This window comes from Plecotus auritus, assembly GCF_963455305.1.
Source record: "Plecotus auritus genome assembly, chromosome: 2".
Taxonomy (NCBI): Eukaryota; Metazoa; Chordata; class Mammalia; order Chiroptera; family Vespertilionidae; genus Plecotus; species Plecotus auritus.
This window is the reverse complement of record NC_137771.1, coordinates 12,944,085-12,969,738: the sequence shown is the minus strand read 5'-3', so window position 1 is coordinate 12,969,738 and position 25,654 is coordinate 12,944,085. Positions and strand designations below refer to the sequence as shown.

Genomic DNA, 25,654 nt, shown 5'->3' with positions numbered 1-25,654 from the left:
CTGATTTGGCTCAGTGGATAGAGTGTCGGCCTGCAGACCGAAGGGTCCCGGGTTCGATTCCAGTCAAGGGCACTTAACTTTGGTTGCAGGCTCCTCCCTTGCCCGGGCTCTGGTTGGGGCTCGTGCAGTAGGCAACCAATCAATGTGTTTCTCTCACGTCTCTCACATGAATATTTCTCTCTGTCTTTACCTCTCTCTTCTACTCTTTCTAAAAATCAATGGAAAAATATCCTCAGATGGGGATTAAAAAAAAAAAATTCTTGCCATAGTACTCTGCTTGCCCCGGACTTGTGCCCCTTACACAAGTGTCCTTTGTCCTTGGGCACTGCAAAGTAAGATGCAGAAGGATTTAAAGGATACTTGTCACTTCCCCTCCACTTGTTCCATCACTCACTTTGTTTATTGAGCACCTACAGTAGCCGGGTGATGGGATTCTCTGCCAGACCAGGTCCCAGGCCAGATAAAGCTCACAATTCTGGGGAAGGGGCAGGAGATAAATGTAAAAAAAAAAAAAAAAAAGGAGTAGTAGCAGGCTGCAATAAACTAGAAGGGAAATAATGGGGTGCTATGATACCGAATTTGAGGGGCTACTAGGGCAGTCAGGACATTTGACGAGATGACATTTCAGTTGAGATCTAAAACAGGAGCTGACCAGGGGAGGAGTAGAGATGAGAAAAGAACGTTCCAGATAGAGGGGACAGTGCTATAAAGGTCTGGGTAGCCCTGGCCTGTGTGGCTCAGTTGGTTGGGCGTCGTCCCGGGAACTGAAAGGATGCCCATTGAATTCCTGGTCAGGACACATGCCCAGGTTGCAGGCTTGATTCCCGTTGGGGAGTGTGCAGGAGGCAGATGATCGATGTTTTGTTCTCACATCAATGTTTCTCTCTCCCTAAAAAAAACAATAAAAAATCTTAAAAAAAATTTTTTTTTAATCCTCACCTGAGGATATTTATCCATCGATTTCTTTTCTTTTTTAGAGAGAGAGTGGAAGGGCAGGGGACGAACAGAGAGAGAGAAACATCGATGTGAGAGACACATCCATTGTTGCCTATTCCATGTGCCCTGACCAGGGTCAAGCCTTCAACCGAGGTATATGCCCTCGACTGGAATCTAACCCGGGACTCTTTAGTCTGGGGGCTCACGCTCTATCCACTGAGCCAAACCAGCTAGGGCTAAAAAAATCTTTTCTCTTAAAAAACTAAAAAAACAATAATAATAAAGGTCTGGCCCCGGTCAGTGTGGTTCAGTTGGCTGGGCGTGGTCCCATGCACCAGAAGGTCTTGGGTTCAGTTCCCAGTCAGGGCATACATATGCCCAGGTTGTGGGCTCCATCCTCAGTAGGGGCATGCAGGAGGCAGCCGATAGGTGTTTATCACATCGATGCTTCTCTCCCGCTCCCTTCCTCTCTAAAAAATCTATAAACATGTATTAAATAAATAAATAAATGTCTGGGTGGAGGGGAGGAGAAACTTGGAGAATCTGAACAACCATGAGGGCCACACAGTTGGGGTCTAGGAGAGTGAGGTGGGGAGCAGCACAAGGTGAGGATCGGGTGGGCAGGATCTTGGGGGACTGTCCCTACAGAGTTGTAAGCAAGGGAGTGACAGGATTCGCATTCCCTTTTGAAAGACTCGCTGTGGCTGCTGAGAGGATTCGGAGAGGGCAGGAGTGGACCAGGTGCCTGTGACCCTCTCTGAGCCTGTGGCTTCACACAGATCTGTGTTGTCAACATCAAATAGGGAAATGAACAGAAGTGCTTTTGGGGAGCTGGAAAAATGTAGGGGAGTCCAGGTCTCACTTGAAGTGGAGGGTTTAGGGTCTTGGGTGCAGGGGAAAATGGGTGTCCAGAGTCTTCACTTGAGCACCCCGCATAGGAGAGAGCCCACTTTTCCAGCCGAGGTCACAGGGGCTGGGGAGAGAGCACCTGCTTGAGGTTTTTGACTCCTTTGAGAGACCTGAAGCTGAGGGTTTGGGGGGAAGTCACACCTTGGAGCTTGGAGGCAAGCACTGGATTCCCCTCCAGCCACCCAAATGTACACTCAGCTTTTTTTTCTTTCTATGTCAGGGGAGTTCTCTGGAATTTTCTGAAATCATTCATGAACTCTGGCTTAAAGTCCCGAGGAAGGGGGAAGGGGAGATACCTGTCTTTTTTATTCTACCTCTTCTTTCCCACTCATCTTTGCAGCTCAGATGGGGGAACCCCCTTCCCCCCCCCCCCCCCACCTACAGGCTAATGGTGGGAGGGACCTCTCACGGTTGTGGGCCAAACTAGGGGCACCTTCCTAACACTGGACTTTGGTAGCTGCCATCGGGCATCATTGAAGCGGGACTTAAGGTTTCTCACCAGGAGAGGCTGCTGCCAGGCCCCTTCCTGCCGGCTAGGGGCTAGGTGTTGGCCGCGCCCTGATCTCTGGGAAAGGGAGGTCTCCCCTGGGGCCTCGGGGTCTCCTGGTGGGGCCGGGGAGGGAACCTGAGTTGTGCGCTGACCTGGCTCCGCCCGCGAAGGTGGCGCAATGCCAGCCGGCCCGCGGCCCAGCCCGCCCAGACCTGCCGGGTGCGGGTGCGCAGCGGCGGCGACAGCGGCTGCGGCGGGGACCCCGGCGTCTCGGGGCGCAGCATGCCGGGCGTGTGGCCACGGGGCGCATTGGCGGCAGCACTGTCGGCGCTGGGGGTGAGGGCGGCGTTGCCGAAGCGCAGGGTGGTGGGGAGGCGGGACCCCCTCCCCGCGGCGGGCTGGTCGGTGGGCTGGTCTCGGTGTCCGGGCTGGGGCGGGGCGCGGCGGAGGCGGTGGCAGAGGTGGTGGTGGTGGTGGTGGTGGTGGTGGTGGTGGCAGCGGCGCCCTGGCCGCTTCCCCATTTCCCCCATTCGGGTGTGAGAGCCATGGAGGCGCTGAGGGAGTCCGTGCTGCACTTGGCCTTGCAGATGTCGACCTACAAGCGGGCCACGCTGGATGAAGAGGACTTGGTGGACTCACTCTCCGAGGGCGACGGGTACCCAAACGGCCTGCAGGTAGGAGCCCGGGGCCTCGGTGAGACTCCCCCCATGGGGTGGGGGGTGGGGGCTGGGCATGCGCACTGGTGCTCCCCTTCCTCCCCCCCTCCCCCTCCCGCGCACCTCCGCCCCCATCCTGCCAGCCCCAGAGGGGTCTGTGCCAGTCCAAAGCTCTAGGCAGACTGGGCTCCATGGGGAAGATGCCTTTCTGAGGCAAAAGTGACCCTGGGGCGCTGAGCTTGCCCACCAGCCTCCCCTCCCCAGCCGGCTCTGCCCTTCCCCGAATCCTCCAGAATCCTCCCCACCAACGGGGGGAACTACAGCCCAGGTGGCAGAGTGGAAGCCCACACTCTCCCTACCCTCTGGAGCTGGACTGGTCCAGTTCCCTTTCACAGAGGAGGCAGTTCCTGGGCCCTGAGGGACTTGCCCTGGACCACACAGCCTTTTGTTACTGGCAGAGTCTAAAACTGTTGGCATAACCCCCTCTCAGTCCTGGGCACACTGGGCAGTTGGTCACCCTATCTGGTAGGCTTACTCTATTCTTCCTCTTTCCACCCAAATACCTGAAGTATGGGGGCGGGGAGGAAACCATCTTCTGCCCCCTTTTCCCTGCCACTTTTCAGCAGCAGGTCTTCGCCTGCGAGAATCCAGTCTGCCCACCACCTCCCTGTCCTGTGGCTCAGCAGTGAGCAGGGCTGCTTTCTGCTCTTTCCCTGCAGGGCCTGTCTTTCCTCCCAGCTAGTTAGATAGGTCCAGGGAGATCCGAACTCATGACCCTACTCTTACCTACATTATCCTCCTTAACCTTCAGGGCCACCCCATGAGCTGTAGGGGTTACTTTTCCCACTTCCCGGGGAGGGAACTGAGGCTCTGAAAGGGACGCCTACTCGCTGTAGTAGGTCACAGAGCTAGAAACCTGGGAGTGAGAAATCAAACCCAGTCTGTCTCGCACCTCTTCCCTGCGGACACTTCTTAAAAGGCTAAATCCAGCAGGAAATGAAATTTCTGTGGCAGGCACTTTTTCCTTCACCAATCAAAACAGAATCTAATCAGCAATCTTTTCAGTCTCATCTTCCACAGCAGGTTCTAAATATATCAGCACAAAAGCATTTGGAGTTCACAACAAAATAATGTGCCGTGTTGTTATCGTCACAATAGCAGCCCACGTGGGTATGGCCCTTTTCAGGTCACGGAGTGCGTCCATTCCCCCCCCCCCCCCCCCCCCCGAGGCTGCCTGGCCTGAGTGAAGGCAGCTCAGTCCCTGAAGCTGGGGGCCCAGGTTTAAATTCTGACTCCATTCAAGGTCTTGGGTGAGTTGCTTGCTCCCTTTAAGCCACAACTTCCTCATCTGTAAAATGGGAGTTAGAGAAAGTGGGCGTAATGCATAGTACGGGGCCTGCTATGATTGTTGCTTTTATGACCTATGAGGTAAGGGCCCCTGTGGCCATATTACACATGATAAAGCTGAGGCTGAGAGAGATTAGGGAGATTCCGGTGGTCACAGAGATACCATGTGGATTGGAGTGCGGTATTGGTGCCCCTACACCAAACTGGATGAATTGCTCCCTTCTTATACAGGAAAAGCTGAAAAAGTTGCCCCAGGGATTTGGGGCATTTCTGTGGGTACCCAGTCTGGCTTGCCTTAAGCCTCCACAACCGCCCCAATCCAGTGCTTTTTCTCCTGAGAGTTGAGAACCTATCCACCCCCTCTTACAAAGCAGAGCTTTCTATGAATTTTAAGGTTTTTGTGGGTTTTTTTTTTTGGGGGGGGGGGTTATTGTTGTTGTTCATCCTCACCCGAGGATATTTTTCCATTGATTTTTAGAGAGAGTGGAAGGGAGAGGGAGAGACAGAAACATCGAGAGACACATTGATTGGCTGCCTCCTGCATGCACCCCAACCAGGGCCGGAGAACCTGTAACCAAGGTACATGCCTTTGACCGGAATCGAACCTGGGACCCTTCAGTCCACAGGCCGATGCTCTATCCACTGAACCAAGCTGGCTAGGGCTAATTTTATGTTTTCAGTCATTGGGTTTTTCCCCCAGTGTATCAGCTTTACATGCTCATTTGTGGGGGGCAGAGGGGAGTCCAGTATTAAAAAAAAGATTTAAAAATAAACAGTAATCGCCCTAACCGGTTTGGCTCAGTGGATAGAGCGTCGGCCTGCGGACTGAAGGGTCCCGGGTTCGATTCCGGTCAAGGGCATGTACCTTGGTTGCGGGCACATCCCCAGTAGGGGGTGTGCAGGAGGTAGCTGATCGATGTCTCTCTCTCATCGATGTTTCTAACTCTCTATTCCTCTCCCTTCCTCTCTGTAGAAAATCAATAAAATATATTTTAAAAAAAATAATAAATAAATAAAAATAAACAGTAATCCCACTGCTCACAGATAACCACTTCTAGTGATTTATATTTGCATGTATATATTTTTAAACATACTTGAGGACACGATGTTGCATCCTGCTTTTCTCATTGAATGCCACTTAATAAGCATTTTTCTATTTGGAGGTTGTTAAAAAAACCTCCAAAACATGCTGCCATTACAAAACATAGTACCTCACCCTGACCAGTGTGGTTCAATGGGTTGAGCATCATCCTTGCACGGAAAGGTTGCCAGTTCAATTCCCAGTCAGGGCATATGCCTGGGTTTTGGGCTTAATCCCGAGTAGGGGGTGTACAGAAGGCAGCAGATCGATGTTTCACTCTCACATCGTTGTTTCTCTTTCTCCTCCCTTTCTCTATCTCTAAAAATCAATAAAAGTATATTTTTAAAAACCATAATACCTCATGGCACCAATATATAAAAATACAATCAATCACTATAGTTAGACAATAGGCCCAAACACTGTAACACTACTGTTGACCCTCTTTTAGCCTTTTGGATAATTTCCTCTGAGTTGGTTAGAAACACAACTGTACCCTCCAGTTTAGGCTTTTTAAAATGGACCCGGTCTTCCCAAATCTTCCTCTCTTGACAGGCAGCTATAAAAATAAGCTACTTGGTTTTTCAAGACTTTGAAGCCCATTGGTTCTACCAACTCCAGTTACTGATGTGGATACTGGCCAATGAAAACTTGCATCTTTCAGCCAAACTTGCCACCTTCATTACTGAATATACCAACAAAATGCTGAATTTAGCCGGAGCCAAGTTCTCCCTGTACCTCACCTGAAAGGGGTTTACTTTTCCTTTATCTCATATTTTAGTCACAAGTTCATTGTGAGTCCCCAGCATCAGTCACTGTGGCCCGCGTGCAGAATTTACAGTCAGCTCGCTCTGACACAGAGCCTGGAAGCAACTCACTTAAACAGCTTTTTTTTTTTTTTTTTTGGTGCAACATGGGGTTAATATTATTAATACACCTCTCAGAGCTGTTGCAAAGGCTGACATGAGACAATGTAAGTAAAGCCTTTGTATAGTGCACAGAAATGGATGTGGCTGTTATCAGGATCATCGTCGAAACTCACCAGGCGTGATGTCTCAGTGATGCCCTACATAGAGTAGCTTTCCTCTGGGGAGCCTGTGCTCTGCTTCCACGGGCTGCCCGGCCTCCCCTCACCCCAGCGCATTCCATGTCAGTGGCTCAAAAGGAGAAAGCCAACGTTACTCCTGCAGCCTCAATGGGGGAGCAGCTGGCCATGACCGTTTACCAAAACCTTTGAAACGCATCCAGTAACTTCCAAACATCCATTTTTTCACACCAAAAAAGAAAAGCTTTTTTTAAATATTTATATTTTATATTTAATTCTTACTGGTTTTCACCTTTTTTTTTTTTTTTTCCTGCCACATACAGGTCTATCTTTCAAGGGTGACTTCAGGGACAGTCCCACTCAAGACTTTGAAAGACCTCTCTGCTTATCAGGAGGTTTTTTCAACTCCATCCACCTGTTAGAGACTCACACTCTTGGCCTTAGAGTTGTTCTAGAATCTGAGATGGTCAAACCTGGGACCTCCTCCAGTGTACTCATTTAAAAAAAATATTTTTATTTATTTCAGAGAGTAAAGGAGAGGGAGAGAGAGCTAGAAACATCAATGATGAGAGAGAATCATTGATTGGCTTCCTCCTGCACATCCCCACACTGGGGATCGAGCCCGCAAACCGGGCCTGTGCCCTGACCGGGAATCGAACCGTGACCTCCTGGTTCATAGGTTGATGCTCAACCACTGAGCCATGTGGGCCGGGCCCAGCGTACTCATTTTAAAGATAGGAGACTAAGGCCCAGAGGCTGCCCAGTGATGCCCGTGGGGTCTTGATAAAGGCCAGGGCAACCTTTTCTCTTGCTCCATTGGCATCCTGGTATTCCTTCTGGGAAGCAAAGGGAGTTGGAGGTGCTTCTCTGGATACCAGACTTTGATTTCTGTCGAAGATGCAAGGTCTGTCTCCTGCAACAGGTGCTCCTTTAAGCTGTTACCAGTCACTGAAAGAGTCAGGCTTGGGAGCTGGGGTCTGGGTGGGGCTCAGAGAAGAGATGGGGAGGACCAGAGGACTTAAAGTTTTGCTCCAGACTGGCCTCAGTGTCCTCAGCCAGAAGTCTGCCATATGGAAACTTCTAGAAGAAACCTCCCCAACCTAACACCCTCACGGAGGCAGAGTGCCACACAGGGCCAAGCTGTCATGGTCTGTCTGCTCTGAAAGGCTGGCTCCGGGGCAGGCAGCCTGGCCGCTCTGCCAGCCCTCCTAGGGTGGCCAAGCTCTTGGGCTGCAGGGGGTGGGCTCCCTGCCAAACCCTTGGCCAGACCGACTCCTCTTTTCTGCTCCGTGAAGCCCAGGTCACTGGGGGGCTTGGTGGTGGTTCAGCCACTGCCATCCCTCCCGACCCCCTGCTTTGTCTGAAAAGCGGGCTTTGCCCGCCTGCCCACTCCTGCTGCTGGCTTGTCTCCTGGGCCCCGGGCAGTGGTGGCCTGTCCTTGCCCGCAGAACTGCCTGCAGAACTCGTTCTTGCTGTAAGCCTCGGTGAGCCAGGCACTCACTTCTGTAACCGAATATTTATCCCTCATTAGGGCTTTGTTCCCTTGGCTGTGGAAACCCTGGGAACCCGGGCTGCACGGCTCGGCTGTTGCTCTTACTCCCATTCTGTTTCTCTGGCTCTGCCTGTCTCTCCTCTGTCTCCCTCTTTACCTCTCTCTTTCGAGGGCCTTCTTTTCTTTCTGTCTCATTCTCTCTCTGCCTCACACGACAATAAGTGGGATGTGAAGCCCACCAGTGAGCTGAGCATTTACAGCAATTCTCAGCTCCATCTTCTAAACATCAGCTCTGCACCGGGGCCGATGGTCACGTACCCAAGGTGGAGTGGGCTGCCTGCCACTAATACTCCTCCCCTGCCAGTCGCCGCCACAGACTGGTGATTGACATGCCCTCCTTTCCCAAAGCAGCCTGAGAAACCATGCGCATCCGCCCCTGGCTGTGAACTAACTGTCTTGCCGGGTCCTCTGAAGGAGGCGGGGCAGGACCCGGGGGCTCGGCCAGGAGAAGGGACTGGCCAGCAGCTCAGATTTACTCCCAGGAATGGGACAGCCCCTCCTGGAGAGGTCTCCGGACTGGGGCCCAGTGCTTCCAGGTGACTTCGGCCCCGGGGATGCCTCTGGATTCCTTCCACCCTCAGAGGTAGGTTTGGGGCTGGTCCAGAAACCAAGACGCCCTCAGCCGGGCAGTACAAGTCAAGCGAAGACCATTACAGAAGTCAAAAACCCCATTTTCAAATTCCGTGTGCCATTTCTGCCTGGCACCATGAATTTCTAATTTAATTCTGACTGAATTCTAATTGAATTTTACCGTGAACACTATCTGTATGCTTGTCATTAAACAGTGAGGCTCAGCTCGACTTTGCTCCTGGGGCAGCACAGCCCTCGGCGGAGGCTGTGGGTTCTGGAGAGAGGTGGCCTCTCTCGCCATCTCTCTCCCGTGTTTCTTCTAACCTAATACTAGTACCTACTCTTAGGGATGTTGTGAAAGCAGAACAGCACCACCCAGCAACAAAGTGGAATTTACGCAGTGCCAGGCACATAGAAAGCACTCACATATTAGCCGCCTTATTACTCTGTTCCTTTCCTCCCTCCCTCTGTTCCTTTTGTTTCTTCTCGCCTTGCACCTCCTCAGATTCCCTACCTGTCCCGCTTTTGCTCTGTCCACATAAGGGCAGGTTTCCTGCTCTCCCAGCTTGCTGCCTGTGCTCCCCAGCTTTCGAGAGCCCGCACCAGGCACAGGGCTCCCTGCCTCTTTGCCTTGCACGCCTCCCCCACGAGCTAGGCGGTGATCGGGGGGCACTGAGAGGCCTTGAGCAGGATGCAGAACGTGGCACAAGCCCGGGGGGCAGGACAGCAGGAAGACGGAGAGTAGGTGCCAGCGCCTGCTTCATACATATCCTTTGGGACCCCTTTGAGTACAAGGTAAACTGTGCGAGAAAACGGACGCCTGGGCAGAGGCACTTCCTAAACCTTCCAGTGCCCCGAACGTGTTAGCATCCTCCCAGGCTCTGTCTCCGCACCAGGCCCTCCCAGCCCAGTGTGAACTTCATGGTAGCACCATGGTCAGAATCTTCATTTCTCACCTTTAAAAAAGGTTCTGAAAGATTTTAAGAGGACGGCGCCCCTCCCCCACTGGTGCATCTGCTTGGGTTTCTGAGCCTCCTGGATCTCCGTGGAAAATATGACTGGGCCCCAAGTTCCTTTTCTCGTTTTCAGAAACCAGTTTTCCTTTCACGAGAAGTTCGTTTGTTCCCCTTTCTCTGGTGCAGCAATTCCTGGTCATTTCCTGGCCAGAAAATACCCAACGATGACCTCGAGGCCACTCAGTGCCCTTCCGTTCCCGGGTGACCAGCCTTAGACCCCCCCAGTGCCGGTGTGAGGCCCTTGCGTGACCTGACTGTTGGTGGGGCACTTGCAGGTCAGAGTCTGGGTCTCCCCATCTCCCCTGGCGACTCCTTTGCCTCCCCACCCCCGGCAGGCTGTGGGTGTCTCTGCCACCAAGCCTTGTTCCCTTCACCTGGGCCTTTCCAAAGGGCAGATCCAATCATGTGACTCCAGCTTGCGTTCTTTAAAACAGCTTACAGGGCCCTAACCAGTTTGGCTCAGTGGATAGAGCGTCGGCCTGCGGACTGAAGGGTCCCGGGTTCGATTCCAGTCAAGGGCATGTACCTGGGTTGCAGGCACATCCCCAGTAGGTGGTGTGCAGGAGGCAGCTGATCGATGTCTCTCTCTCATCGATGTTTCTAACTTTCTATCCCTCTCTCTTCCTCTCTGTAAAAAATTAATAAAATATATTTAAAAAAAAAAAAAACAAAAAAAAAACAGCTTACAGGCCCTGGCCGGTTTGGCTAAGTGGATAGAGCGGCAGCCTGCGGACTCAAGGGTCCCAGGTTCGATTCCGGTCAAGGGCATGTACCTTGGTTGAGGGCTCATCCCCAGTAGGGGTGTGCAGGAGGCAGCTGATCGATGTTTCTCTCTTATTGATGTTTCAAACTCTCTATCCCTCTCCCTTCCTCTCTATAAAAAAAAAAAAAAAAAATCAATAAAATATATTAAACCAGCTTACAGGTGCCCCTTAGGATCTCGGCCTTGCCACCCCCCAGTTCCCTTCCCCACTCACCTGACCAGCTCCTACTTATTCTTCAAGACCCCACCCAGGCATCCCCACCTCCAGGAAGCCTTCCCTGCCCACCCCAGTCTGTGTCTTTATCTGCCTCTCTTCTGGGCTGTGAGCCCCTGAACATGAGGGTGTCTGTCTTCCTCTCAATAGTTCCAACATGGCCCTGAGTTGGTGCTCAGCTGTTGGCACACAGCCATAAGGTCACTGAACCAAGCCCCACCTTCAGGGGACCCCTCCTGCACTGTGGCCCTTGCTTTTGCCGAAAGTACCTCTTGGAACAGAGGGGAGCCCCGGGGGCCCTGCCACGCCCTCCACTTCCTCTCATTGTGCCTCCCTTCCTGTTTAGACTGTGAGGTGGGGGACATTTTTCCTCCCTTTGAGGCCTGCCCGGTAGAGCTATTTCTCCATTGCATCTCTCCTGACATCTTCCCAAAACTCAAATCTCTGACCCGCTGGTGGCTCCAGAATCAACACACCTGGGGTCGGTTCCCGCGCCGCCCATTCGGCTGTGCGAAGAGAGCAGGGTCTTCCCTCTCGGGACTTTCATGTCCTCATTTGTGAAAAGAGAACTAATAATAGCCCTCGTGGGGTTGTGGGGAGTTAATGAGCTAAGGGCGCCACGCTCCTGGGGTGTGTGAGCTGTGGTGGTGCCCTCCTTGTGGCGTATCATCCCAGCCAAACGATGCTGGGGCTTCGAGAGAGCCAAGCTGGACACTCACTGGATGCCTGCAAGTCCAAACATCCTGTTCTTTTTTGAGCTCCTTACTGGAAAAACAGGGGAAAGCTGGGTTTTTTTCCTCCTGCCCATATCGGGTGACACAAAAAAACACAAGCCCAGCTGGGTTGAGCTACTTGACTCTCTGAAGTTTAGGAGCAAATCTGAGCTGCCGAGCAGGGTGGCGGTTCCTTTCCTGGATTAGGACCCAGGCCGTGGGAACCGGACCACCCCTGAGGCAGGAGGGCCACCCTGATGTCTCCCCGGGGCCTGGGCCTGCCTCGGAGCCCCTTCCTCCTGGGGAGGGGGGGCCCTGGGCTCATGCCCTCCCCACCCCTCCTGCCTCCTTCCCTGCAGGTGAACTTCCACAGCCCCCGGAGTGGCCAGAGATGCTGGGCCGAGCGGACCCAGGTGGAGAAGCGGCTGGTGGTGCTGGTGGCACTTCTGGCAGCAGGACTGGTGGCCTGTGTGGCAGTGCTGGGCATCCAGTACCGGACAAGTAGGTGCCTCTGTGTTTCATGGTGGGCTTGACTCATTCCTACCATCAGCTCTGTCCACTTGTGCAAGGGGCTCCCCTGGGACTGGCCTCAAAGGCCCCAGAGAAAGCCAAGTCTGGCGGACTCTGGTTGCTGAGACCTGGAGGGTGGATGGTATGGGTGGTGTGAAGGTTTCCGTGTCCGAAGGTCATGAATCTAAATCCTGGCCCAGCAACTTACAGCTGTATGATAACCTTGGACAGGTCACTTAATCTCCCAGAGTTTGTGTCTTCTCTACTTTAACAGGGAAAATGGTGCTCAGTTTGGGGGTGGCTTTGAGGGTTAGAGATAACGTGTACACGTACCTGGTGCCTGCCAGGACTCCTTAACCTTAGCGGTGGGTGCTGCTGTCGTTAGGAGGTGTGGGCTGGTGAGCCACACAGGCTGGCACTGTCCACCATCCTTAGTTCCAACAAAACAGCCATCATGACTTTGTTTACTTAATACTTTTCATGGACCAAATACTGCACCTCATCTTTACAAATGTAGTCTCATTTCCTCCTGACAGCAACCCCGTGAGGTGTGGTTACTTGTGGCCCCATTTTACATATGAGGAAGCTGAGGCAGCAACTTGCCCAAGGTTATACATGGGGAACGGGGAAGTGGAATTCAACCACAGGCCCTTAGGCCCCAGAGCTCAGGCTCTGCCTCCCTTTGTAATCTGGGTGCACCAGTGTGAGGACTCCCAGAAAAGCTGTCCTCCCGTGACCCAGCTGACCTTTGTGTACCTCTGTAATCGCATTTCTCTGTCCTATCTTGTGTAGCGATGTGACTGGGGCCCTTCCCATCCTGCTGTCCGGGGCCCGAGGCTGGTTCTCTGTGGCTGAGTATCTAGCCAAGTGCCTCAAACAGGCTCGATGTTCAGCAGGCATTTATGGAGCTGGAAAGGGTGGGGAGTCCCGCTGATTTCAAGGCCTCTCACTCCCTGTGCCCCAGCACCTCGCCTTCCAATGGCAGGTTGTCCAACTCATTGAACAGCCTCGGTTGACCTGAGGGCCCAACCCCACAGACTTGGTCACCTGGTCACTCATCCCATCAGAGAGATTGTGAACCTTTACAGGATCTGGGAACAGCCACCCAGGCTTCGTTGAGCCTTGTCCACTGCGAGGTTGCTGGCCCTCCTGGGTGGCCCTGCTGGACTGGGATGAGGAAAAAGTTTGGGGGCCTGGAGAGAGGGCAGGACTTATCTGAGTCTCACCTTATCCCTCCTGTTCATTCATTCATTCATTCATTCATCTGCCAGGAGCTTAATGCACATTTGATTAAATAAAGATGTCCACGCTCTTAAGCATATGTACTTAGCATAATGCCTGCACTTCCATAGGTGTGCAAGTCGTTTGCAAGTTGAATAAATAAAGGACACAATGGACAAGAAGGAGGAAAAGCTGGGAACAGCCTTTCTCTACCAATCGCTCTTGTCCTGTAGCCGCCATCTTGCCTTAGGCACTATCTTGCCTAAATCTCAGCTTTGGTTCAGAACACTCTGCCGGGTAGTGTGGACTCTGCCCAGCTCCTGGCCCTGTGCCTGGGGAGCAGGCGAGGCTCCAGCAGCCAGTGTCGCCCTGAGACTGGCCCCGGAGTTCCCAAGATGTTTCTCCACCAGAAACCAGAAGGGACCCCCAAAGGGTGGCTCCTTGTGATCGGGCTGCAGAGGGGCCCACAGGAAGGAATCCTGTTTCTGCCTCAACCCCAGCCTTCTCAGGGACGTAGCAGGGTTTTCCCAGCCTGGACCGGGGTGAAAGGAACTCTGGGTGGAGCTGGGTCAGGATCAGGTGATCCATGAGCCAACCCATGTGTTTCCGTTAGCTGCCTGGGCCTGGGAAAGCAGTGGCCACCTCGGAGGTTGACAGTAACCTCATTACCCAGCAGCAGGCGCTGGCACCGGCCACATCTGAGCAAACATAAGGCCAGACAAAGCAAACTCTCTGTGGGTTCTGAAAGACCCACCTATAAGTTATGTCTGGGCTCTTAAATACACATTTACCCACCTTCCTGCTGCACCCTCCCTTCTAGAAACGTGCGGGTGCTTTACAAACAGCAGCAGCAAAACAAACTCAGTGTGGAGGCCAGGTACTGTCCAGACAAGTGCCTGGGACCTGTCCCTGCTTGCTTGCTTTCTTTTTTTAAAAAATATATTTTATTGATATTTCACAGAGAGGAAGGGAGAGGGATAGAGAGTTAGAAACATCAATGAGAAAGAAACATCGATCAGCTGCCTCCTGCACACCCCCTCCTGGCGATGTGCCCGCAACCAAGGTACATGCCCTGGACTGGAATCGAACCTGGGACCCTTGAGTCTGCAGGCTGACGCTCTATCCACTGAGCCAAACCGGCTAGGGCCCTGCTTTCTTGAGTGATTATACCCGTCCTAAAGGGAAGAAATATTTTCTGCCTCCACAGGTGGTGACCAAGTGCTAGACCAAGCTCGTCATTCATTCGTTCATTCATTCATTCATTCATCAAACATGTATTGGACAGTGTTAGGTGCCAAGTACAATGCTGAGCAAAGGAAATATAAAAGCACATAAGATGCTGCCCTATCCTCCAGCTCACATTCCAATGGGGGAGGTAGATGGGAGACAGCCATGACACCCCTTAGTCTGTGGTCAGATCTCAACAGCCAGGCAGCCAGAGAGGGATGAGGGTCTGGGAAGGTTTCCCCAACGAGTTGGAGCCTTGAGTATTGACCTTGACATCAGTTGAGGGGGGGGGGGGGGCCTGGAAACAAATTAATTAATCAAATATGCATAAAGTACCTTCCGGGTTAGGAATGGTTGGTTGGTAAAGGACCTGCAAACCATCAGATAGTTAAATTATCAACGCTTATTGCTTCAGCACCACCTGGGGACCTTGCCCTGTGCCCAGCAGAGTAGGTGCTTAAAGTGCTTAGTGATTAACTCAGGCCATTCCTGGGAACTGTTTTCTTACGTTGTTTTAAACCCAAGTCCCCTTTTGATAACTACACGTCTCTCTCTCTCTCTCTCTCTCTCTCTCTCACACACACACACACACACACACACACACACACTGGTGGATCTTGCTCTCTGAGGATCACCCTCTCACCCTCTCTTCTGGGTATTCCCAGCAGCCAAGATTTTTTTTTACTTCCTGTAGTTGGTTGTACAAAAACAATAAGTATTATTTTCCTTTTCCAAATATGAAGTTATATCATAATAGTGAATAGGCTTTTTCAAACTACACGGAAATTCTCTTCCCTACCCCCACCTCCCGTAAAGATTCCGGCGCCTTCCCTGGTGGGGAGTAGGGCATGCAACTTTGCTTAAGATGATCAATCTAGACAGATTCCTATCATTTTCTCCTCTGTTTTCATGCCTAATGGCTCAGTGATTTTTAATTGTTGTATAGACATCTCAAAACAAGTAATTGCCTCAAAATAAAGTCACCCTGATTTTGGGGCTGTTGCGCAGCTTCTCCAAGCCCTTGCTCAACCCGAAGGCCTTTGGATTTTCACCCGATGTTAATTGCCTACAGGCCACTCAACCCTGGCTGGCATTCTGTTTCGGAGTGAGGTGAGCTCTGCCCCGGCCAGCCGGTGCCTTCTTTTCTACTCTAAAGATTGGCCTGGGAGTCTGGGACCCTAAGACTCGAGCGAGCTGAGCCCCATGCCTGGCCATGAGGTCGTTTCATCATCTCTGTGAAATTGGTCCTGCTGTTCTCCCTCACTTCTAGATGGAGAAACTGAGGCTCCGAGAGATGAGGTCATGTGCGAGGGCCACAGCCAGAAGCAGAAGCTGGGCATTGAACCCGGGTCTGAGAGCTCACCATGCCTGCCCTGCCTCACTCCTCCCTGTGTAGCGGGGAGATGGACTCACCAGAGGTCGTAGTAGCCCCCAGTGTTCCCGGCAGAGAGGCAGCGAGGGAAAGCGGGAACCCCCGGCCATAGAGTTGCTGCAGCAGGACGGGCTGGGTTCAGTCGTGCTCTGCCCGCCAGCTGCGTGACCTTGTCCCCCTCTCTCGCTCAGAGCCTCAGTTTCCTCATCTTTAATCGGGCCGTGACGCCTGTATCCGAGGCTTGTCCTGAGGCCTACATGCGATCATGAATGTGCGTGAAGTACCCGGTGCAGAGCTGTGTTCAGGAAACAGCCCCTCTTGTCGCCGGCACAGCTGTGTCAACAGCTGATTCCGCTGGGCCTGTTCTTAGTCACCAGCCTGGGTCTCGGCCTCTGGCTCCTGCAGTCGGTTCGTCTCGCTACCTCGGGCTGGGCCACAGCTGAGGCCGCCTGCAGTTCGGTTCCTCTGCTAGAGCCCGCGGATGGAACTGGAGGCAGGGGTCCGGCCCGCTCCTCGGGCCCTTGGCCTTCGGACAGCCCTCACACTCTGCTCACGTTTGCGAGAAACGGCTCAGAGGAAGCTGACTTCTCTGCTCATTGTGTTTGGGGGGCACGTGTAGGATTTGCAGCCCTGCCCACTGCCCACCTGCTGTCCCTCCTTAGGCCACACCTCACCAGGAGAGCTCCCTTCCAGGCCCAGAGCAGACAGAGAGAGGGCGGGCTTCAGATCCCATTGGCCACTAAGCAGGGTCTTCGCTTCTCTGTGCCTCAGTTTCCTCTGCGAAAATGGCCGTAAGCAAAATGATCTCAGGTTTGTTTCGGTTTTGGTTCTTTTGAGGATTCGATGAGGTCACCCTCCTGCCTCGTGGTCAGTGGGAATGATTTTATAGTTCCTTCTATTCTTGAAAGTCTTTCTTCTTCCTGAGTCCCGGCACCATAGAGTCTGTACCACCCATGTGGCACATACTAAATACACTCAGCTTATGTTTGTAGAATGAATGACAGATATTTCTCCTACTGTTGTCTTTTGACTTTTCCTTTATGATGCGTATCCTCAACTAACTTATTAGCTCTTGAAGGAAAGGACTATACCTTTCATATCCCTCACCACACACACACACACACACACACACACACACACACACACACACACTGCGCTCAGCAAGAACCTGAAAAATACTCAGTAATTACCTTGTTGAACAAATGAATGAGTGAATGAGTTTGCTGAACACCAGGGAACAATAAAAAGTCAATGAATATTTGTAGAGGGAAGGACTTGTTTCGGGGTACTTTTAAGCTATAGAAAGGATTTTAGGCAGCTAAACAGAAGTCTTATTTTATAAGCCGAGAAATGGAGAACCTACTGAGATAATTTCTCTGGAGGGGTCTAGGGACCATCCAACTCCTCATCTGTTTGGTCAGGACCAGGGTGGGGCATGGCGCACCAGGGCCCCTGGTCACTGCACGGTACTCCTGCAGCCTCCTCCCTGCCCGCCCTTCACTGGCCTCCTGTCCTTGTCCCCTGCCAGGAGCGCCCCCGGTGTGCCTCAGCCAGGCCTGCGTCTCAGTGACCAGCTCCATCTTGAGTTCCATGGACCCCAGGGTGGACCCCTGCCAGGACTTTTTCACCTATGCCTGCGGCGGCTGGATCAAAACCAACCCCGTTCCTGATGGCCACTCGCGCTGGGGAACATTCAGCAACCTCTGGGAGCACAACCAAGCCATCATCAAGCACCTCCTCGGTAAGCACCCCGCAGGGGGACCAGTGAATGGGCTGCAGGAAGGCCGTCAGGTCAACGGAGGAGCTTGGCTGGAGGGGAAGACAGAGGCTTTTGGAGTATGTGAAAGTGGGTTAGAATGCCTGTCCCATCACTTGTGTGCCTAAGTTACTTATCTCTGAGCCTCAGTTTCTTCATCTGTAAAGCAGGATTAATCATACCCAAACTGCAGAGTCTGGAGAACTAGAGAGCACACGTGTAAAGTGTTAGCATGGCATGTGTGCACATAGTAGGTGCACAAAAACTAGCAGCGTGGTCTTTGCTTTTGTGACTTCAAGCTGCAACTTAGTTGTTGACTAGTTTTGACTGATTTTTTGCAAGTTGTGAGTGGAAGGAATCAAGGCTGAGCACCCAAGGTTAGATTTTAAGGTTGTGAGCAGATAAAAGTCATAACAGTTTATCTGAGAGTTTCTCATTGTAGGCAGCAATCTTCCTTGGCCTCCTGATAATTGATAAGCCTCTAACCAAAGTTCTTCTCTTTGCTCCTTGTGAGGCCTTCAGCACCTCTACTTGACCTTGGTGTTGATGGTTTTATGCTTAGATTAGAATCCCATGTCTGCCTTGTTTGCAGCTGTATCCCTATATAATGTGTGTTGCATTAACATCTGCCTGTTGGGGTCATCCTCTGCGTGAAATCACGATACTCAAGTGCTGTCACATATAGAGGTCCTGGCTTGAACCCCTTCGCAACCGATATCTTGGGCCATCTCTCTCTCTTGCTGACCCCATCCTGGGGCCCCAAATGGTGGGAGAGGTTAGATCATGAACAGCCAGTCAGTTAATCCATCAATAAGAGAACTTAGATTCAACAAATACATATTAAGTTTAAAAACAAAACAACCAACCCTCAAGATACTCAAAAGTAGGTAACATACAAATAAAAATTTTGAAAGTAGGTAAAATAGAAGAAGATGCCTATAAGGGGACAAATCTCAAAGGGCCAGAAACCTCCTGGTAGGAAAGTTTTCTAAAAGATAAGAAAAGAATTTGATGGTTATAAATTTCAGGCAACTGTGTCTTTTAATTTAAAATTATGTTTTAAATATTTTAATTGATTTGAGAGAGAGAGAAACATGAATTTGTTGTCCCACTTATTTATGCATTCATTGGTTGATTCTTCTATGTGCCCTGACCCAGGATCGAACCTGCAACCTTGGTGTATTGAGACAATGCTCTAACCCAGTGGTCGGCAAACTCATTAGTCAACAGAGCCAAATATCAACAGTACGATTGAAATTTCTTTTGAGAGCCAAATTTTTTAAACTTAAACTTCGTCTAACGTCACTTCTTCAAAATAGACTCGCCCAGGCTGTGGTGTTTTGTGGAAGAGCCACACTCAAGGGGCCAAAAAGCCGCATGTGGCTCACGAGCCACAGTTTGCCGACCACGGCTCTAACCAACAGAGCTACCTGGCCAGGGCGGCAATTGTGTCTTTTAGATGAAAGGAGACCTTTCCTTTCTTTCCCACCCCATGGGGCGCCGCCGCTGCTGGGTGAAACCCACCCACCATTCCTTCTTGGCCCCCAGCAGCTCCTGGGCAGGGCCCCTAGGTAGCCCCCTAAGGAACACAGCCTCCTGCTTGTAATCCCTGAGGATCGGAACAGGGTTTGCTGCTCTGTATGTCAGGACAGCAAAGCCCCTGCCTGCTTTATGCTACCCAAGTGCCTTTGAAAGGGACACAGCCTTTCACTTCAGAAGTAGGAGCTTAAAAGGCAAATCTGTCTGTGGTAGCCAGACTACAACTCAGGGATGCCCTTTCCCAGCACCTACAGACACAGCCGGGAGCTGGGCCAGCACTATCAACCAAAGAGGGGGAATCACCCAGGTAGGAGAACAAGATGGGCTAGTACCTCTGGTTCAAATTCTGCCTCGTCCTCTTACTGTGTGATCTTGGGTCAATTACATAACCTCTCTGGGCTTCATCACTCAGCAGTACAATGAGAACTGCCTCCTTTAGGTCATAAAAATTAAATGGGAAACTACATGTGAAGTGCTTTGTTTGAATCGGCCTGGCATATTGTGGTGGCTCTGTTTATGATGGTGTTACTGTTTTTCACCCTTGACCTTTGCACAGCACTTTAGAGTTTACAGAGGTTTTTTTTGTAGATATCATCCATTTGATCCTGCAGGTTAGAAGCTAGGAAGCGCTTGATAGATGAAGAAACAGATCCTCAAGATAGGTTGGTAGGTGGCAGAGCGGGGACTTGCCTGACTTCCGGTCATGTGTCTTTTCCCCTGTCCACACCACCTCCTTCAGGTCCAAGGGACAGTTGTGGCTCCCTTCTCGCCTTGGAGAAAGCCTGCAGGCAGACAGCTCAGAACACTGAGGGAGTGAAGGAAAGAGGGAAAGAGACCGACATTTACTTAGTGTCTGCTACGTGCTGTGCACTGTACCAGTCTCTTTAAGCCGCGCCCCCCCACCCACCCCTAGTCCACACAGCTGCCCTGGGATGTAGGCACTGTGCTTCCCATTTTATGGATGAGGAAACCGAGGCTTAGAAGTCTTAGGTGACTTTACCAAGGACACACTGCCAGTGAGGATGGAGAGGGGTTTCAGCCCTGGGGAGCTGTTCGCCCTGAGAGGGGACAGGGGCAGAAAGGCATATGTGCAGGCCCTTTAACTTCCCAATTAGGCCCAGAACTGGCCCTTGTGTACAGTGCCTGAGATCCTGACCCTGCTGTTCTGGGGCTGGTTCTTATCAGGACGACCTTGGGTCTGTGCCAGGACTGAGTCCACCCCCAGGTGGCAGGGCCCATGAGGAGTGGCCTGCAGTCCTGGGCTCTGGCCTTACATCCACCCTGTTCCTGAAGGTCAGGTATGGGTGGGGAGCTGCACTGAGCTGGGCACGGAACAGCCAGAGCCGCGTGCTCAAGCCCCTGACCCTGGTCCAGGGTCTGGTGATATCAGGAGGCCATACTGCAGGGTTTTGAGGTCAGGCCGCCCTGGCATGCGAGCCTCTCACCCACGTGGCCTGGAACAGATGAACCAGCTTCTCTCCAGCTCCGTTTCATTGTCTGTAAAATGGGGGTGACGATGCCACTTAACACACCAAGTTCCTGTGAGGTTTGACTGGCATGTGAGGGTCAGCGTGCTTAGCACAGAGCCTGGCACCGAGGAAGTGCTCTCACCTGCTGGTGTGGCAGGTGACTTCCTGTCCAGCTTCTTCCTAGCCAGCGGGTGACTGCAGAACGGCTGCTCCGCCCTCAGGGCCCCAGCTCTGCACCCAGAAAGTGGGGGCTAGCTCAGAGCATTAGGAGAGATGGCCTATGGGTTCACTGGGGTTTGGAGAGTAATTATTGCTTCTGTTATTTCTTACAGAAGCACTGGAGTGCACCAGTTATCAGGGCATGCCCACGATCATGCTGAGCTGTTTACTTGTATTTTATTAAAGCCATGGCGTAGGCTGTGTCTGCCCATTTTACAGATAAGGCTCACAAACACAGAGGAAATGGTGGAGCTGGGGTTCAGCCCCAGGCCTGTGGGGCCTCAAACCCACATGCTTTCTGAGTCACGCGGAGGCTGCGGAGGGGCCACAGTGGTTCAAGCTCCTGTGTGGCTCAGCTCCAGGGTGGGCAAGACCTGGCCCAGGCCTGGTGAATACAGTAGCTGGGGCAACCCCCATGTCATACTGACCAGGAGCTTCCCCGGGAGGTGTATCCTGGGGTCCTCTCCCCGCAGGCCCATTCCTGGGAACTAGTTGGAAATGGCCCTTCACCTTCGGGCCTTGGTACCTGGAAATGCCTGAAAAGCCAGGAGACAGGTGAGTGGGTGACAAAAAATTCAGGAGCGTGGGCCAGTGCATTCTTGGGCTTAAAGCCAAGCTGGTTTTAGCTTCCCCAAGACGAAGGGGTCAGCCAGCGGGCTTCAGGAGGGAGCTGAGGCCAATGGGGATTGGACCAGGCGGAGGGGGGTGCCAGGCTGTCCCAGCTGGCCTGGGTGAGCTTCCCCAGGTGGAAGGAGGAGAGGGCACAGGCAGAGTGCCGGTGAGGACTGTCAGCTGGCCATGCAGAGCAGCTGTAAGGATCAGCTTGCACGTGACCTTGGGCAGACCTCCCCTGTCTGACAGTGAGTTCACCCGGAGCCTAGCCCCTCAGAGGAAATCCAGGCAGATCTGTAGCAGGTGGGTTGAACGAGGCCTAGTGCCACCATGGCATGTCCTTGCAGCCTGCTGGCTGGAGGGCAGTGACCTCAGCTGCATGAGACAGATGCCTCATCCATGAGACACTGCCACCCACCCAGCTGCCAGCTTGGGCTGTCCTCATAGGAGACAAGAGTGTGTCCTCCCTTATCAGGGGAAGGATCGCCTCCTGGGCTGGGCCTGCCCTGGGCTTGCCAGCGTGTGCTTTTAGCACAGACTGTTCTGCCACCCCCTTTCAGGCCTGCGAGACTTTTCTCAAACTTATTCCTCCCTTATGCCTCCATGGCTACCAAAGGGCCTCTCCGGCTTCCGCTACAATTACATTTTGTGTACCTGTCATATTTACTACATCTTATATTATGAGAGTAATACATGCAAAAGAAATTCATGCCTGCTTGTTGTAACCATTCAGGCAATACAGATTCCATAAAGAAAACGTTAGCGGCCTTCCTTTCTCCTCCTCCTGACACGTCTCCCTGAGAAACACATACAGGGTTATTCCTGTAGCATTAAATTTGCCCATGTCAATAACTGGGCACTTAATCCTGTCACCTGTTACAGCTCTTGTATTTTTATTTGGATTTATTTTTCCAGTATTTACTGTCTAATGTAGTTTCATCTTCCTGCATAACCTGGAACCTGTAGGAAATGCTTTCTGTCCAATACCTTGGCTGCGGCCGCCGGCCCTTCCCTCACGTTTGGGGAGCGGTTAAATGGCCTGATGGATGACCTGACCCGAGGATGGGAGGGGGTGTCCAGCCTGCAGGCAAAGCAGGCAGGGAAAGCGGAGAGAGCTCAGGCTCCCGTCCCAGCAGCCTCTGGAACTCACTTGTGTGACCTTGGACCGGTTACCCCACCCCTTGCCTATCAATTGGGCGTGATACTAACACCCACTGGTGGAGATTGTTATGACAAGATGCACACACACAGCCACGCCCACACACAGGAAGCAGCTCATTTTCTCAGGGAGGCTGACAGATGCCTGGGCTCCTGTTCCAGCGGTGCTGCCCATTCACTCTGCTTCCCGAGGCAGGCTCCTTGACAGGAGGTGAGCCTGTGCACCTCGGGGTGTCAGGGTGCAGACGAACAGGCCTCAGCACAGGGCCTGGCCTGAAGTAGGCATGGGAAATGGTGGCCGTGTTATTATTCTTTTGATTCTTCTGCAGCAAAAGGCACCTCCTTTATCAGGTCCCCACATCCCCTCGCAGGATGGGGCTCCTGAGGGCTGGGATTGTCTGAGCTGAGTCTGTGGGTTTATCTAAGACAAACACTGGTCCTGCTCTGATGTGGAGTTGGGGCCCCACATGCTCCTGGCCAGAATTCCCAGTAACCCTCATTTCTGCAGCCACCCAGCTGCCTGGGCATTCTTTCCTCCCGGGGAGTGAGGCGGGAGGTAGAGGCTGTGCCAGTATAAACTCCCAGAGGAAGAAGCAGGACGATTAAATGGTATGCTGTCTTTCCTCCCTGGGACTTCGGGGGAGTGACTGAGGAAGTTTCTGGAACTCTGATTCGCTAGGAGGAAGGACCCAGGCAGTTGGGAGCCCTGTTGCCTGGCCCTGAGTTGCCACATTATCTCCACGGGGGCCACCATCTCCTGACTCAGTCCTGGGAGCTTCCCTGTTGATTCCTCCCTGCTGATCCCATGGAACCTTCTCAGGGTAGGGTGTCTTACAGGAAACCGAGCTTTTCCTAGAGAGGAAACTGTCTGTGGCTCGTTTCACTTTGAACCCAAGCCTCCTCCCTCAGGCTGAAGTGGTCGACACCTTTTTTTGTGGAGATCCCAGAGCACTCATTCATTCACTCATTCATTCATTCATTTATTCACTCATTCAGTGATTCTGTATTGCACACTGACTATGTGCCAGACATTGCTAAGTCCCGGACATTGCATCAGGAATATGACGGTCTTTTCCTGTGGAAGTTCATTCTAGGAGGAGAGATCAACGATAAGCAAATAACTGAATAAATAAATAATATGATTGTGAAGTATTAGGGCTTTGGGAAAAAAAAAAAAAGCAAAGAGCATGTGGGGCCTGAGAGGGAGAAAGAGACGAAGAATGGGCTTTCTTAGGAGGGGACATTTGAGCAGAAACTTGAATTTAGTGAGTGAACAGACCACATGGATGTGAGGGGAAGAGTGTGGCAAGCAGGAGGAACAGTGAGCACAGTGGCCCTGGGGCAGGACCGTGGGAGCGAGAAGGAGAGGAGCAAGAAGCAGGTGGCAGCTGGGAGGTGCAGGGCCCAGGTCCGCCTGGCAGTGTTTCTCAGCCTTTTTCATTATTGCCCCCTCCTAAAAGTTAATACCACAAATACACTGTATACTTGTGACGTCCTGTATGTGCACATAGAAAGAGCAAGTTGGGCCCGGCTGGCTCAGTGGTTGAGCATCAACCTATGAACCAGGAGGTCATGGTTCGATTCCCGGTCAGGGCACACATGCCCAGGTTTCGGGCTTGGTCTCCAGTGTGGGACGTGCAGGAGGCAGCCGATCGATGATTCTCTCTCATCCCTGATGTTTCTGTTTCTCTCTCCCTCTCCCTTCCTCTCTGAAATCAATAAAAATATATTAGAAAAAAATAAACTCCTTTACAAATAAAAATAGTAAGTTGTTTCTACCCCCTAAGAACGAATCCTCTCCCCCTTGGGGGCAATATTGCCCCTGTCGCGAATGAGTGGTCTGGGGCTCATAGCCAAGTTTAAGGTGTGTGTATACGCCAGGGTCCATTCGGACGCTAAGTCGTTCAAGACACGGCTCTGTAAACTCCCACCCAGAGAGAGGTCCACTTGGATGCCTAATAGACATCTCGGATGAAATAGGCATCGGGACAGCTATTCCACTCCCACCCCTGCCCCACCCCAGCCTTCCGGACCTCAGTAGCATCCCTTTGCTCAGACCAAGAAACCTGGGCAGCATGCTGGACTGACTGCTCTCTCCCCACTCCCACTGCTTCTCTCCCCTTTCCGGCCGTGGATGGTGGAGCCTGGCCCCGCCCCCCACCGCTCACTGTGACAGTGGCCTCCCACCTGGCCATCTCCCTTCAGCTCTGTCCCCCTGGTGCCTGCCAGGTGGTAGGTGCCCTGTGAGGAGGGGCTTTCCCTTCTTCAGGGCTCCTGCCCCAGCCAGGTCAGAGAGGGAATCGGGGTATGACCACTGACTCCTGGTGGGACCCTCCCTCCTGTCCCTTTCTGCCCCACCTGCCTCATTTCCTCCTGGTCAGTGTGCAGCTGCACCTCATCACCCTCCCGGCCCCCAGATGCTGTGCCCTTCCTTGTCAGCAGCAGACATTGGGCTCTGTGCTTTCAGCAGATGTCGCTGATGGCTACTGGGTGCCCACCCGGCGCTGGGGAGCAGGGACGACCAGCACCCGGACTGGGGGGCGAGGCAGCCCATGTCCACTCCACTTTGAGCTCATCCGAGAGCTCACCGGGATCTCCGCCTCCCGGGCCATCCTCCCCCAAGGCCTCCGGGTCGTTCTTATCACATGTGCCCCATGTGTAATCCGAGGCCTTTGTGACTGTCGTACAGCTGTCTGTCTCGCCCTGGTGCGGGCTGCGGGCCTTATGATGGCAGACTCACGTCTGAGTTGCCTATGCCACCTCCCCACTCGGCCTGGCGGCCGCCAAACCATAAAAACTTAGTAATATTTGTGGGGAAATGAGGCTGGCTGCTTGCCCGCCCCTCCCGGAGGCCCCTGGGGGATTGCAAACAGGTGGGGGAGGGGGCCGCCTGGAAGTTGCTGTCAGGAGCGCAGCCAGCCTGTTTCTGGAGCCTTTCTGTGGGCCTCTTATCTGGGTGGCCTTGGGGCCCTGGGGGAGGGAGGTGCCCGGCCCCCTGATGGGCTAGAGTGCACAGAGTGTACCTGCCCTGACACTGGCCCTGGCATTTCAGGGTCACGGCCAGAGCCAGATGTGGCCAGCCAGACATCAGTGAGGATTCGTGCTTCCCCTTCCAGGAGCCTAGTTGCTGGGAGGTGTTGTCATAGAAACGCAGCCCCTGGGAGGGTGTCGGGAACTCTTCGCTTTTCCTGCTTTGCTGCTTTTTGAGTCTGAGGAGCAAAGACAAGTCCCTGCCCTTCCTCCAGGCAGCTCTTCTCCTGCTGTGGGGGGCGGTGGGGGGGG

The 25,654-nt window shown here is 52.7% G+C and overlaps 1 protein-coding gene across 3 annotated transcripts in view; it reads left to right on the top strand.

The window, feature by feature from the left end:
- ECE1 (endothelin converting enzyme 1) overlaps positions 1-25,654 on the top strand; it is a gene marked incomplete at its 5' end in the record, with an annotated part of 98,605 nt that overhangs the window by 44,312 nt on the left and 28,639 nt on the right. The window contains 4 exons of one of the 3 annotated variants that reach the window (XM_080657159.1): positions 2,582-2,671; positions 2,923-3,009; positions 11,649-11,790; positions 17,148-17,360. In XM_080657159.1, coding sequence (XP_080513285.1) covers positions 2,618-2,671; positions 2,923-3,009; positions 11,649-11,790; positions 17,148-17,360 — 496 coding nt within the window. Of the gene's footprint in view, positions 1-2,581; positions 2,672-2,880; positions 3,010-11,648; positions 11,791-17,147; positions 17,361-25,654 lie in introns of those variants that run through there. The other 2 variants (XM_080657161.1, XM_080657160.1) reach the window with 2 other exon arrangements.